Genomic DNA, 15,812 nt, shown 5'->3' on the forward strand with positions numbered 1-15,812 from the left:
AGCAGCAGTCTCCGCGGCGGGTAGCCGTGCCTGTGTTGGTGAAGGACGGCAAACCATGCCAAGGCGGGGGCCACACTCCCACTAGCGCGGCACAAAACCATCATCACCAGGGCGCCAACGTCATGCTCATGGCTAACAATGGCGCAATGGGCCAGCATCCGAGTCAGCAGGTAGGCAGCGCTGGCCAGTCTCCAGATTTGGGCCAGCACGGTACCAGTCCCTCTTCCCTCCAGACTCAGGTGACCAGCCTATCACACCTGAACTCCTCTGGCGCCGACTACGGCACGGCCTTGCCCTGTTCCGCTCTGCTGTACGGCAGGACGTGGTGACAAACGGACAGACCGCAGACGGATAGACAATATCTGTAGGCTATTTGACCTCGACGTCTGCTTTGACCGAGTCAACAGCAACACACACACAAAAAAATGAAATACTCTGTAACCGTTTTGAACAGCCCGGCTTGTTGTTACTTTTTGTCCTCCGTCATCTCAAAATCCAGATTGGAAGGGTGGAGGGGGGGAAAAGGTTGATCAATGCAGAATGAGAAATAGCCTTTTCCCAGTTTTTTTATTATGAGGATGTGCGTCCAAAGATGGCGAAGAAGATGGAATTATTTATATAGCTTTTAAGCGGAGACAATATATAAAAGTCACATCATCCCGACGGATGAAATAAAAAGCCTCAGTTGGCACTTTAAGACGCCGCCTCACATTTTGACTGCTACAGTACATTCCTGATTCTTATAGATTGCAATGTAAGCCTTAGCTTGTACATTCCTGTAAACGGTTTGGATTTAATACATAGTTTTTAGCGATATGTATATGTATAAAATTTTTTATCGATATTGAGGGTAATATGTTATTTGAGTTCCACTGGTATTTGTACGTTTCATTTCCTTGTAACTTATAGATATTTGACTTAAACGCAGTCATACAATCATATTAATAAATTATGAAAAATGATACACAATCTTATTATAATTGGTTGCGAGAATTAATACGGTGTCAACTAACCGAATTAAACCTACTTTTTTTTCATATATTTTGCTAAAGTTTGTTGATAAAGAAAAATTTTAATTAATCCTAAATATATCAATAAGAATAAATAACGTGTGCATTCTGCAACAGCGATTTATTTATTAATACTCAGGATTATGACGACCAGGACAAATTTACTGCAGTTATTCTTATTATTCTATTTTTCCCAAACGTAATTTTTTAAAATTAATTTTTTGGAGAGAGCTAGCTAAAAAAATATATAACTTGATGTAGGCCTGATATAATCTATTCACATGAACATGAAGTGGCCGTAAGAAGGTACATTTTAGCGTAACTTACACCAAAAGTCGGCTGTAATAGCTTAGAGCCTTCCTCGCAGATATAATACGATATATAATCTCAATTTTAATTGCAATCTCACATGTGCCCCACAAAACACTGCAAAACATTTAATATCCGGTAACCTCGATATTTGAACACATTTGGAGAGAAACACAGAAAACTGGAGAATTAGGTCAAACAATAAAAACTTGAGGTAGGCCGCACATCATTTCATATTCATTAATCTTGATAATATTAAAACCCTGGAAATGTTTGTTGCTTGTAAAGTAAACCAAAAGCCAGGCCTTTGTAAAGTCGGCGCCTTTTTTGAGGTTTCTTTTTTGGAGGGTGTGTGAGTCAGTGAAGGTGATGTGTGCGCACATCAAACAAACGCTCCCGAAAGCAAGCTTATCAATCAGATCCCTGGCCAAACAAACCAGAGTTCACCCAAAGAACCGTGCGACACAATAGACACTGAATGATCAGAACAGCCTGTCTATACGATGCGTCTGTGGATCCAATGCTCCACTTGTTTAGGTAAAGATAAAGTTAAAAAACATCACCAGGGGCAAGGGGGTGGGTGTTCAATGGAGGACCCGATTTTTTTTTTTTTTAAAGAGTCTTCGTGCGCACTGTTAAATATTCAGGAACAACTGAAAATAGTAAGCTTACCGTAACCTAAACGATTGGAAACTATCAAAAACAAATAACAAATCAAACCCAAAATAACAGCTTAGCGAGCAATGAAGTCCAAACTCCAGGCCGCATTGTGCACCACTGACATTGCATGTCGTAGTAAATATTTTCTTAAGACAGGTGCCTTTGACAGGAACATCTGAAAATGCGAGCAGTGTTGCTTCCCCTGGCCTGCACACTGAATGTCCCATCATTCAATTTGAATAATTCATAGAGAAAACAAAGTTTTTCACTGAGTAGAATATTTTTAAACTTGAAAATCCATAGTTAAAACTCACGTTGCCTAACAAGAAGTGGATCATTATTTTTTGAATGATCATTTTAACAGTTAAATTTGAACAGTTATAATAATGTGTTGTGGTTTTTTTTTTTGTTTGTTTATGTAATAGCCTCTTTAGTACCTATATGCCAATGCATTTTGATTTTTGTTAAATGCTAACAGTTCCACATCTTAAAATTTTTATTGAATTAAATAGTGAGCTGATAAATGCCAATTCCTACAAAAGTATGTGTATTAGATGTAACTAGAGTGGTTTATGTGTAGTTTGCTAAAGGAGTTACTTTTCCCCATTTGGTGCACCCATTTTGACTGAATGGTGGCAGTTGTTTGTTCCACCTGGGTGCTTGTTTGTTGACAGATTATTCTGGCTGCATATAAATGGGTTTTAGAGAAGTTAATGGCTCCAGCTGTTTTTACATGGAGTTTACATTTTAAACTCTATACCCCAAACACTGTTCAGCTACTTCTTGCTTTGAGGAAGAATACGAGCTCAACAGAAATACAGTGTCCAGATTTACATGGTAATAATATTAAACTTCCTACTCAGTGTCTAATTCTAATTCTACATATAAATGTTTGTATTTTGTTCTAAATATATCGGCAGCCCTCATGGAGATTTATAATGGACAGATAGGTCCAGATACTTGGGCTGCGGGTCGCACTGTTTAATGAGCCTCTGATTGTAATCACGCACTTCTTTTGGATGATGAGTCGTTAAATCAGCGACTGTCTTTATGTCTTCAATGCATTCAAACGTTTAGTTCTAAAATTATATTGCCATGGCTCTTCAGTGAGCTAGGTTTACTTCATTATCTGTAACGTCCACCTGCTATTGGTTGAGTTACTGTGAGCTATAAAGTGCACTACCAAAATTGGGGAGTAAATAAAAATATCAAAAAATACATTGGAATCACTGAAGGCACATTTTCGCTCTTTACGATTACAGTGCTTACATTAGGAATTTTATATCCGATCCCAAGTGTCTTGACGTGAGCTCCATAACCGTTTCAATTCGATATACGAGTTTATCGAGTTTATCTCCTTTGCACACAGGCAAAGGAAATTCCTGGGCGTTTGTTGGATGGCATCAAATAATCCACAGCATGTGACTGAAACATGACTGGCGCTCAAATAAATCACTCTCATAAATAGACTAACTAATCAGATAATACAAAACATATTCGCTTCGACGGCGAGTTCCCTTTTAATCTTCGTTCAAATGCAACCATTTTCAACAGCAATCTTGATGCGCTGAGATTCTATTAAGTTCTGTTAGAGACTTTTTTGTTGAATCCGCCGTGAAAGACTACAGATTAAATTTACATGTCTGAGGCTTGGTGTGTGGTCTTTGTGTGGAGCTTATGTGAAGCGTGTGTGCCCTCGTCGCTGTCTTTCAGCACATACGTTGCACAACTACGGACAGCTACGGACAATCCTCACTGTATTATGAGCAAAGGTCTCGGTTGTTGCCATCAATTAGACCCTAACCCCATTGTAATCATACAAGAGCTGGGGTGTGTTGGGGTCTGCGTCTCTGCTTTATGTAGAAGGACACAATCTAGGTCAGCGGAAATAAGACATTTGTACCGATTACTCATCATTTTAGCAATTAGATTACAATATTCTCTGAAGTAATTAGAGCATCTACTTGAGGATCACGACTAAAAAAGATGTTTTTAGACGAATTTTAATCTATACTCAATACCTTGTGATAAGCATGTACGATTCTGTTTAGATTATTAGCCTTAGAGTGCTGAAATATTATAACTGTGTATATATTACTTAAGCCTATTGTATTTTTTAATCAAGTTTGATGGTCAATAATGGACAACACTGTCTTAAATCGGACATTTTGGATTCTGATTTATAATGTCAGTACTGGTGTGTGTGTGTGTGTGTGTGTGTGTGTGTGTGTGTGTGTGTGTGTTTCGTATATTTTTAATTTCGCCACTTAATCTGCAGTTAGTTGATGCCATTAGAAAACCAGGTGAATATTATTTTATTTTATTGTTTATCTTTGGCTTCTCGATCTGTTTCAAACAACAAATCAACATATTGCTGTCAACATGGCAAAACGATATATACATAGCGTGAAAAAATCCTCCATATAATTCGTTGGAAAAACTATGGCCATCGTGCAAAATGATTAAAAATGCTACCCAGTGGAGTACAGTGTGACAGCTGACTCAATCGCTGATTTGTTTGGTGTTCAATTTAATCTTCGTAACATTAAGTGAGACGTCATTTTGGATGCAGCGTTTGGGCGCTGTCCGCGGTGCTGAAATATTCCAATTTAACAGTTACAGGAGAGAAAAAAGATAAGTACTTGCCATCAACATTCAAATAACTAAAAATCCCAGTATCCGATCCTTAAATCTGACTGCAGCTAATGATTAACAAAAATACAAAAAGAGTGGGAAGTAGGCCTTGCAGTAATGGTAAGTGAAAGGCACATCTACTTTCACCTATAACTATGTACACTTGAAGTCATCCGTAGAATTAAATCTTCTGTGAAAACATAGACTTTTGATGTAGTCTATAAAAACTATTCAATAATAGGATCCACTACCAACGTTCACTGTTACACTAATTGACATTAAAAGCTTCTTAAGCATTCTTTGAATAATTAAGGGTTCTGCCGTTCTTAAGAGTTTTACTTTGAACACAAAAACTCTGCTGTGAGGTTCTAGAAACTTCGTTAATTATCCAGATGTTCTACTTATCTACTTATCCAGAGGAATATCTAAAAAGGTATAATTAGACAATTGTTTGATTGCTGCTATAGCTCCAGTTTTTGATAATCAGAGCTTTCAGACTTTCAGCAGATTGTCTAACCCAGTAAGCAAAACATGCGCGCGCGCGCGCACACACACACACACACACACACACACACACACACACACACACACAAATGCAAATTTCCAATTGTGTTACTTTGAAACTGATTTAATTTTGGGGGTGTCTAGTGTGGGGCCTGGGGTGGCACTGACCCCTCTGAAATTTGGTTGGCCACCTCGGGCATCTCGTACTGAAGATTTGTTGATTTATTAGGGTGTCAATCGTATGTGTAATGTCATCGCCGCTGGATTACATGGATTTGGCTATAGTGAAAAGTTTTCCCATTCCTAAAGCCACCGGATTGGCTAAAAGTCGCTGAATTTTCCACGAAGCACAGCATGACTTTTCCCCTCGCGGACCCGGTGTTCAAACAGTCGTATGCTGTAGGGAGCATTTACATGTTTTCATAAAGTAATACCACAAGCTCTGTGTTATTTTGTATACTTTATTACTACGACCTTAAAAATGCATAAAAATGCAGGTAGCATATTCTGATAGTGTAACATTTACTTGTAAAAAAAAAATGCTTCCAGTATAAATGTAAAGGTAAAAGTAAAAGTGTTTTGACAGTCTATGTTATTATAAAAATGCCCCAGGATAAAAATATATATGAAAAGCTATGTATTTATAGGCGTGCAAATGTGAAGTATGCATGTGCAGAATCCCTTGGCATGACGCCTCGTCAGGTAAGACAGTACGTCGGAACACCGGCAGAGTGCTGCTTTGATGAAAAGAAGCGGTATATATTATTATTATTTTAGGATATTACGATATATATATAACTATGTTATCTATTATTATTTATGTATTTAAACTGCATACAGTTTCTTTGACCCGTATCTTTGAAACATCCACAACTGTATCACACTCTCTAAATAGCTCTCTCTTTCCAGCAAACTGAGTGATATGCAGGCTATAAAAAAAACTATAGAAACCGGTTAAAGAAGGAAACCGGAGGCAGAATCAGGTGACGGCTGGTAGTGGGAAAAACCGGTAAGCTAGTACTGTGAAATTCACAGGAAATTTAGTAGGCTACCTGAAATATAATGTTGAAGTAACTGGGCTGGGATTATTATTATCATTATTATGAATAATATGAATATTATTATTATTATTATCATTACTATCGTTGTTGTTATTATTATTATTATTGTTATTATTGCTATTAATAATAATAATAATATAATAATAATAATAATAATAATAATGTGATTAAGCTTACATAGTAATTTAAATTACATAATTTGTTTTAATGAATTTTCAGCAGAATCTACTTGTCATTTACGGTCATTGACACCGACATGATTTACACAGTTTGGTTGTAACCAACTTATTTAACAATCACTTGACACTATTTATACACACCAAATTCTGGCACATACACATATTCTCAGGTCCTTAGGAAATCTGTTCCCTCCGAGTTACTCAGCTGGGATAAGAGTATTGTTACCAAATAAATAAATAAATAAAAACTAGGCTATAGCTATACATATTCCTTCTTTAAAAAAAAGTAGAGTCAACGTTCTGAATGTTGTTTGTTTAGTTTGCAAGTACAATTTTGGATGACAGGCCTTAAAAAGAAAAGAACACAAATGACCATGTGGTTCATGATAGGTTTTTGGAAATAGTATGTAATTTTGTCATTATTACTAAAGTGAAAGTCAACTTCCACCCCCACCCCCTCCACCCACCCCCCACAGACGGCCCCACCCCAGAAAACCCCTAAACATTTAACCTGTCTTGGCTTAGGTAGATTAATATAGCTCTTAACAGTAAGCATCCATACATTGACGTAATTCGAATTTCGTCAGTTTGCATTAGGCTTACTATTCATGACGTTCATTTGTGCCCATGATGACTTAGAAAAAGTGCTGTGCTGCCTCTTTCATGAGGTTTGTAAAAAAAATCTAGATAAAATCAGAAAATACATTAAAGCTGTGGTTTGTTTCGACATCTCTCATTTTACCATACATTCTCAAATGTACGTGGCAAATTGCACAATTACAAATCAACTGCAATCACATCCTTTAGTAAATCTTACTCAAAAATATCTTTAATTGTCCGGCATCTGCTTGTTGAAGCCATTGTACACTGCATACAAAACGGGTCATTTGCTAAGCAGAATGCAAGATGCTGTAATACTTGACCTTTCAGTGTAATTGTGGCAGCAATGAAATGCATCGCATTCAATGCTATCTGAATGGAGCTTTTTCCATGCGATGAAAAAAAAAAGAAGAAAAAAAAAACCCAACAACAACCTCCGCATTTTCCTACCTCTCCTTGCTTTATCGCTTTTGGTTTTGTTTCTCTCCAGAGAAAATTATTCTTTTAATGACCACAGCCGTTCAATGCACATATAAAATGGATAAAACTCCAGGGCAAGTGCTCATAAATTGCACAGACGTTCGTATACATTTAATGTTAAGTGTAGGGAAAGAAATTCACAAAGTGATTTTCACACACGTTGTTAAATTATAAATAACTCTGGAGACAGTCAAATCTTACTTGCTTTCGAAGTTAGTACTTGGGTACAAACCTTGCTTTCTTTGAAATGATTACCAAAAATCTGCCAGTCCATGTATGACAATTGAAAGGAAGAGTTTTGTGAAGTAAATAAAGCTTAAATTTCGGGAAACCAGCACTTTAGACTCATCCACTCCAGCATAGTAAATATGATGGTTTAACAAGAGAAATGCGAAGCAGAGAAGTGGTACTCCTCCCTGTTCTTATACTGTACCAGCGGGAATCCTTTGGTGGTCATCGAACCATCACTAACCGTGTTAAGGTCGGGGCTGTCACTAAATGGCGTATAATCACTCACCCGCTGCTTTTTTCATCAACTTTTTGTTGTCTAAACACAGGCAGTTTGCTTACCCGTATTTTCAGAAGCAATGATCATTAAAACGACATGTAGGCTATTCTGAGTGGGGGGAATAAGCTAAACCTGATCGCTCTAAACGATTCTACTGCTCTGTCTGCCAGAGGCTCCTTGAATGTATAAACACGGGCAGTAATGAAACTTTCTCTCTAACAGCCAGTGGGTTACATTAATGTCTTAGTATAGTATTTTGTGTTACTGTGTGTGCCCACAGAATAGCCATTAACTGACGTAGGATTTAAAGTGAATTTTAACCTAATAAATCCATGACTCATTAGAGAAATTCAGATATTGTTTGAGACTCACTCTCAGAAAGGTTTACACTAAAATGTATTTATGTACTTAAAATTTTTTTTTAAACGACAATATACACACGATTCCAGGTCCAAAATACATATTAAAGGCACAAAAGAGAAGAGTACCACTCCAGCTACAAGTTAAGATACAATGTAGTAGCCTTTTTTTTTCTCTCCTTGGAATGTAGTTATAGTTACGCTTGTCTAATTGTAGGGTATCTATATTGCTGAAGGATTTATGTAATCTTGATCTAAATTTAATAATAATAATAATAATAATAATAATAATAATAATAATAATAAAGTGTTCATTTGTGTCAGGTGTATTTAAATGAACACAGTTAACACTGCGCATTGTATATGTCTTAATGAAACATGACAGACTGTATAGAGCTGGCCTGGAGGTCTACTAAGGCCCACGCACAAGTAACCAGACTTTCAGTGGGTCTTGTTCCAAATAAATCCGCACACAGAACCGACGTGACGGGATTTCAGAAAAAGAAAATCACTTTAAATATATGTTTGACCAGTACGTCGGTTCAGGGGCGACATAAAAAGGTAAGAATAATAAACAGACCATAGGCCCCTACAAGAATGCAAAACTAACTACCAAAGACGCGGACTACTATAGTGTGTACCTGACTTAACACTAAGACCTGTTGAGATGATGCCTTTTTTTTTTTTTACTGCAGAACCAAGAGGAGGTATGCTATTTGCCCTAATAAAATATGTCATTAGGAAGAATTCATGTGACACAAAAGGAACGGCAGTCAAAATTGCCCCACTGCTGTTCGGTAATTATATAGTTTGCCCGGGCAGCGAGCTGTGGCGCATCAAGGCAGGTGGCAGGTCCATCATGCAAAAGGATTGGCGGTGCCTACATAATTAGCCGGCGCCAAGTCGCCCAAATTAACAATTAGCTAACATGCAATTCCCTCTGTGAGGCACGGAGGCTCGCCGTTGTGTGGCCATTGTATTACACGGGCAAATCGCATGTATAGCGTATCATTTGTCATTTCCACGCTCCTTTCACAACTCGGTGGCAAAGGAAATCAGGGCGCGCGTTCATCATTAGAGTCCCTCTGATTGGTGCTACTGTTTCCGGGGTATTCAGAGCAGACTGAAAATCAAATGGGTCCTTTTTTTAACCGGTCTAAAAGATACCCCCCATATCTCCCCTCTACCAATAGCGCCCCCCACACACCACCCCCACCCCCAATCATCCCCTATCCCCCTTCCCATATTTCAGTACACCCCCTGCAAAAAATTGTCCTTAAAACCAAAATAACTAGGCTATAAAAGGGTACAAATAATCAATTGTCATGTATTATGACACTTTAGATTGAACATAATGATATGATATTTGCAGTGTCAGGTTTACATAATTGCACAATTACTTTCATCTTCTCTATATCATTTTTTTTTATTTATAATTTTGACATTACTGTAAATTAGATTTTTTTTCTTTTTAATTGCACGAAAAATGAGCTAGAATAAGATTCAGAATTCTAAGAAACACCCTGAAAAGTTGGAACCTATTAATGCATAGTGGATGCAAAATTTTCTGCCTCCAGCCTGCTCTGAATCTTGCTCAGTGGCGCCATATCAGCACAGAGGCAAGGCGGAGAAAATAACACCCGAGCCTTAATAAGACCTTCTTATAATATGCAGATCTCCTGGCGTCATGCACGAGATTTGGAAGGGTCCCGTTTGAATGAATGACGTAAAGCAGTTTCTCTTTCTGTCTCCTTGTTAATCACCACCGTGTTCCCGAAATGCACCACTGTCATAGGTGTAATCCTGAGCGTAGAGGTCTTGCTATTCTAACCTCTTCCACAGATCCCTTTAGAACCAGCAGTCTGAATGCACAGAGCACTGATCGGCAAAACAGAGCCCACCCACCTACTCATTACTGTGGCTGCCCTCTGCCATGACACGAGAACAAAGTAGCCATTAGGGCGCATTATGGCCGGGAATGGCAGTCATCAGCAACCAGTTATCTGTTAATGAAGGCAAACACATGCGGGGCGATACACTGGAACCGATCAATAGCGCTCCTGGACAATGCCAGAGCGCACATAAAACGAGGGAGATGCAAATCAATTTTACCTCGTGTTTGTTTTGAGACTGCCGACACTATCCCATGCAATTACATCTACATTAACGCCAATTTAACATGGACGCTGCTGCCGACAACAGTTGTTTGTTTTCCTTGGTTTTAAAAGGCAGAGTCTGCCAAATTTATTCTGGCGTCAAGCCATCTGGACATTTTAATATATGATTTAGGGCATAAAATATTCTTTTTTAAAGCCCCCTGCCCAACAAATAAATAAACAGCAGCGTCAGTGTTTAATAGATAAAACAAATAATTTCTATTGTATTAGGCCTACACACGATGAAACCTCCCAATTAATAATAATAATAATAATAATTATAATTATATATATATATATATATATATATATATATATATATATATATATATATATATATATATACACACACATATATACACACATATATAACTATATATAACAGTAAAAACCATCACAGAAATTCTAATGGTTTCAACTACAAATACCATTACAAACCATCAGCTAACCATTAAAACCATTACCATTACTGGTTCTTAATGGTATCCACTAGACATACCATGCCACCAGTAGAAGGCAACAAATTAGCAGACACACATGGACCATTACAGTTTCCATTAAACCAAAATTCCAGAATTCCCATTCTAACCATTAAAAGCATTATACTATGAGGGTTTCTATTTTTTAGCAGGTCTATTTTCAGCTTGGATGTTCTTAATGGACAATTTTACAAAATTGAGGACCGGAGAAAGTTGCTGATACACCAACCAGAGCCAGCAACAAACCTTCATACACACAAGTTTGGCAGAGAACGTGTGAACTCGAATCAATCCTTTTATACTGTATTGTGAGCTGATCTTTGCCAAATTCACAACCGACTGAGAGTCATTCTGCGCACTTGACATCAGCAACGTAATGACACACTTTAAATTCACTGCATAAACAAAAAGAGTTCACATAAATCCTTCAGATGACTGTTTGGCTATTCAATTTTAGGCATGAATAATGATTAAAATGAATAATGATTTCCTTTCTGGTCTAACATTCTAACATTTCTCTCTCTCTTGCGCTCTCATATTTTACACACATATATATATATATATATATATATATATAATCAATCTCTTCGATTCTCTCATTTCTTCATGATTTTATACCTCCCCTAAAATGGAGGTGAGCAGACACTTCTGGCTTCATGAACACACTGCATCCTATAAGCTCTTGCCTCCCCTCCACCACCCCCACCTGCCCTCCCAAAGCCATGTTAGCTTCCTAGTACAGGACCATGGCATGCTGTGTTTTGGCAGAAAATCAATAAAGGGGAAAATCTGCTCTAATCATCCGTACATTTACCATCACAATCAACAATCAAAGCCAAGACCTGAGTCTTTATTTGTAGGCCTGAGCTGCCCAATTTTCCCACTGTGAAAAGCAGGCTAAATTAGAACCCTTAGTTCCTGTTAGCAGCTCTTAATGGCTCTGATTTGTGAACTGCTAAATGAGGTTATGTAAATTGATCCTGAGTGCAGGCAGGGGCCCCCAGGTGACAGGTGCAGTCACCCAAGAGGGGGGGGGAGAGAAGGAGTGAGAAAACTTAGCATTGCTTAGAGTCTGTAGACCCCTCCACCCCCCACCCCAAAAGAAATGATGGAGTAGATGGATTTTCAATTAAATTCCTCCGATGTACTGGATGATATTCATTGCTGGGAAAAATGCTTGTAATTTTTTTTTTTAAATAATCAGACAGAGAGGTTCAGCTGTTTTAAATTTATAGCATCATTCTATTGCAACAGGACAAGAAATATTAATATTAAAAAAAAACTTGATCATCACCATTAACTGCACTATTTTATTCGACAGTTTTGTCTATAATAGTGAACTGAGTCTGCATCGTTTCCGAAGACTCGGCAGAATATAATGTTCAGTCACAAACTGAACATAGGAGAATAAAGAATGTATATTTTATATATATATATATATATATATATATATATATATATATAGAGAGAGAGAGAGAGAGAGAGAGCATATATTTCCCTTATTCCAGTTTAAGTGTTAGTTCAATATAACTGAATAGAGATGTATACAAATGATTAAGTTTTAAAACGCAAGACATACTTAAATAATCTTGAAAATGTACACCTACTAGCCAAACAAAAGATGTGTTTTATCTACATTTGAAGTTGCCTTTGTATTACTTCTCTTGTGTACTATAGTACTTGTGAAAGCAAAGCCACTTTGTCCAACACACATACACATGCTACTTACAGAGAGAAAGAGGGAGCGTGACAGAGAGAGAGCAAGAGAGAGCAGGCAAGAGAGTGAATGAGAGGGAGTGTGTGTGAGAGAGAGATGAAAAGACTGGCTAAGATAATTTTTTCATAAATCAAAATAAACTATACAATACTATATTAGACAATGGAATAAAACAATTATGCTGTGTATTGCAGTGAGATTTCTGTTGAAATAAATATAGACAGGGTTATGGTTATTTTAGTGATATTTTATAGGTTATAAAGTTCATAAACATACTGATAATTCTCTTCATGTATATAAAAAAAAACCCAACAAAAACCCACCATTTATAAAGACAAGCCTGCCAGCTAAAATGAGCAGTTTATTCTCTCTGTCTTGCTCCGTGGGAATACTGAAAGCAACAAGCAAATTACAAAAAGATGTCAAGTGCTACAGTTCCCTTCTCCCTGAAAGAATTAAACTGCACCACAGAAAGAACTAGAGCTGAAAGGCTAGTCTCCAAACCCTTCCTAAAATGATTAACCTGTCCAGAGAACATTTTGGACTTTAGAACCAAGAGCTTTGTGGTTGATGGTAATTGTTCTTTTTTTCCCCCCTGTTGTTGCGTTCATCAGTCTCTCCTCATTATATAAAGAGAAGAAGAAAAGATGTATGAATAGGGAAGGGAGATTTTCCCACAGCCTTTCAGCACAGAAAAACACACTATTGTGGGGAGCCTCCCATTCCAAACTCCATTACACATTTGTTTGTCAGTTCATCCTACTATAAATGATAGACACCTTTTCAAAGTGTTCCTTGGGAAAGAAAAAAGAAAGAAGGGCAATGACTGACATTGTAGATATTGACGTGGTGTGAAATTCATCAACCCTGATCAAGGTAGAGCTTTGCAAAAAGTGCAAAGATAATTAAGAAAAAAAATTGCAAAGATTTAAAAAAAAAAAAAAAAAAAAAAAAAAATCATAACGCTGGATGGAAGAGTGAACATTATTTGCACCTTACACATCAACAAATAATGCTTATGAACACTGCCAGTAAAGATGACCTTAAAGCATCTTTAAGATGTTGGAATTTGCCCCTCTGTGGTGGAATAATGATATCACAAGCCACAGGAAGAAGAACCTAGGTTGGGGTTTCGATTCCTGCCTCTGCCCTGTGTGCCTGGAGCTTGCATGTGCTCCTTCTGCTTTATGGGTTTCCTCTGGGTACTCAGGTTTCCTTCCTCAGTCCAAAGACATTTGTTGTATGCTGACTGGCTAAAAAAATTGTCTGTAGTGTGTGAGTGTGTGTGATTGTGTCCTGTGATGGGTTGGCACCCTGTCCAGGGTGTTTCCCCGCCCTGTCCCAAGTCCCCTGGGATAGGCTCCAGGCTCCCCCTACCCCGTGTAGGATACGTGGTATAGAAAATAGATGGATGGATGGCGGTTGTGATGTATCCTTCTACTGGGCTGATTAATCTCACATCAGCAAGTCAGTACACATTTAGAGAGAATACACGGCTGCATCCCAAACCACACTACATATGCCTGAATAGTAATGATGTATTGACAAAATTATTTATTAGAGCAGTATACCGTTCAAAATGCCACAAAAAGCACGCACGCATCTAGCTAATGTCAGCATAATATGCACAAATTTTGTGTCAACCACATCACATGCAGCTTGTTTGCGTTATTTAAAAGTGCTCAACACAACCTTATCTTACTTAACATTCCAATTTAGACCATAATATTTAACTTTAGACAATTTGAAATATTTATGTAGTTGCTGATTGTTGTCAGACATGTGTTGGCATGTGTTACTAGTCATGTACAGTACTGTGCAAAAGTTTCAGGCACCCTATTTTGTTTAGTACAAACTCGGTTATAAATTTTTATTTTTTTATTTTATTTTATGTCAGTGCAAAAACATTTTATACACATTATTTTCTAGCACAAAATTAAATGTTACAGAAAAATGTCTGTATGTCAGTAAAGAAAGCAGCATATTATGTAAGAGACCACTTTTCAGACAAAAAAACACAATGAAGGCTGCTGGGTTTTGCTACAAAAATAAGAAGCAAGTGTGACAGTCAAAGTTGCCAGAAGAACTGTGGCTGGTTCTGCAAGATGCTCAGTAAAACATACCAGCTTATCTCCTTATAAAACTGCACACATTGTACCTGAGACTACTAATAATTTTTTTAAAAGCAAATGGCCGTCACACCAAATATCGACTTTGTTTCTTTTATTTCTGTTTACTGCTCTTTATAGTATTTTTTTAAATGTAGAAACATTTAATTTCATTATATTTGAAGGCATCTTTTCTCTATAGCATTTCTTTGCATGTGCCGAAGACTATTGCACAGTACTGTATGTATGTTATCTTGGGAAACTATGGGATATAATTATCTGCTGCTGTATCCTCAATATTACAGAAGCATTATGACAATAAGAAAACATTATTGTGCACATGATTTTGGCAGTACTGAGTACCAGGTGAAAAAGCGAAAGCTCTTAGCCTCTTCATTGTAATTTCACTGCTTGATAGCTAAAACACGAGCAATAAATATACACAGTGGGGCAAGCAGGCAGCTCAGATGTCTCACTGTCACACTCTCATGCTCACCTGACATAACTAAGTTTGAAACACTAAAACACAGAGAAACACACTCCAGTCACTAGTCTGCTATCCTAAGCAACATAGTTACAGAGGACTATTCATTTTCTATGTATGTGAGTGACACAGAGTCATTTTTTCAATGAGATCATGGCTTCTCAATTCTATGCAAATCAGGTGGTAAAGTGACAAATCCAATTGATTGGCTTGAATGATTAGGCCCTGTTCACACCTGGTATTAACTCAAGTGATCAGATCAAAAGTGAAATCACAGTGGAAATCCATAGTCGTTTACCCTTGCCATTTTGAATGCGTCTTTAGTGACCACTTGTGATCGGATTTCTGGAGGAAGTATGTCGAGCACATTTATTACAATAATTTTCCACGGCAATGGTTTACAGGCAGAAATATCTCGCGAATCCTATCTTAGGCACCTTTACGTGCTATTTCAGATGTTTTGATCATGTGGTCTGCTAACAAAACTTATACTTGAATGGGAGATGTGACGACAAAAGAAAATACAAAAAGCTGCCTTCGTCACACTAGTTATAGCATCACCTT

General features: G+C 37.5%; 1 protein-coding gene across 1 annotated transcript in view; it reads left to right on the forward strand.

Annotated features, from left to right (window-relative positions):
- The window catches only part of nkx2.1 (NK2 homeobox 1), a 2,666-nt gene extending 2,152 nt beyond the window's left edge, over positions 1-514 (forward strand). The window contains exon 2 of the mRNA XM_053633008.1: positions 1-514. This exon is cut by the window's left edge and continues 336 nt beyond it. Coding sequence (XP_053488983.1) covers positions 1-329 — 329 coding nt within the window. The 3' untranslated portion in view covers positions 330-514.
- Positions 515-15,812: the final 15,298 nt, after the last annotated feature.

This window comes from Ictalurus furcatus, chromosome 9 (genome assembly GCF_023375685.1).
Source record: "Ictalurus furcatus strain D&B chromosome 9, Billie_1.0, whole genome shotgun sequence".
Classification (NCBI taxonomy): Eukaryota; Metazoa; Chordata; class Actinopteri; order Siluriformes; family Ictaluridae; genus Ictalurus; species Ictalurus furcatus.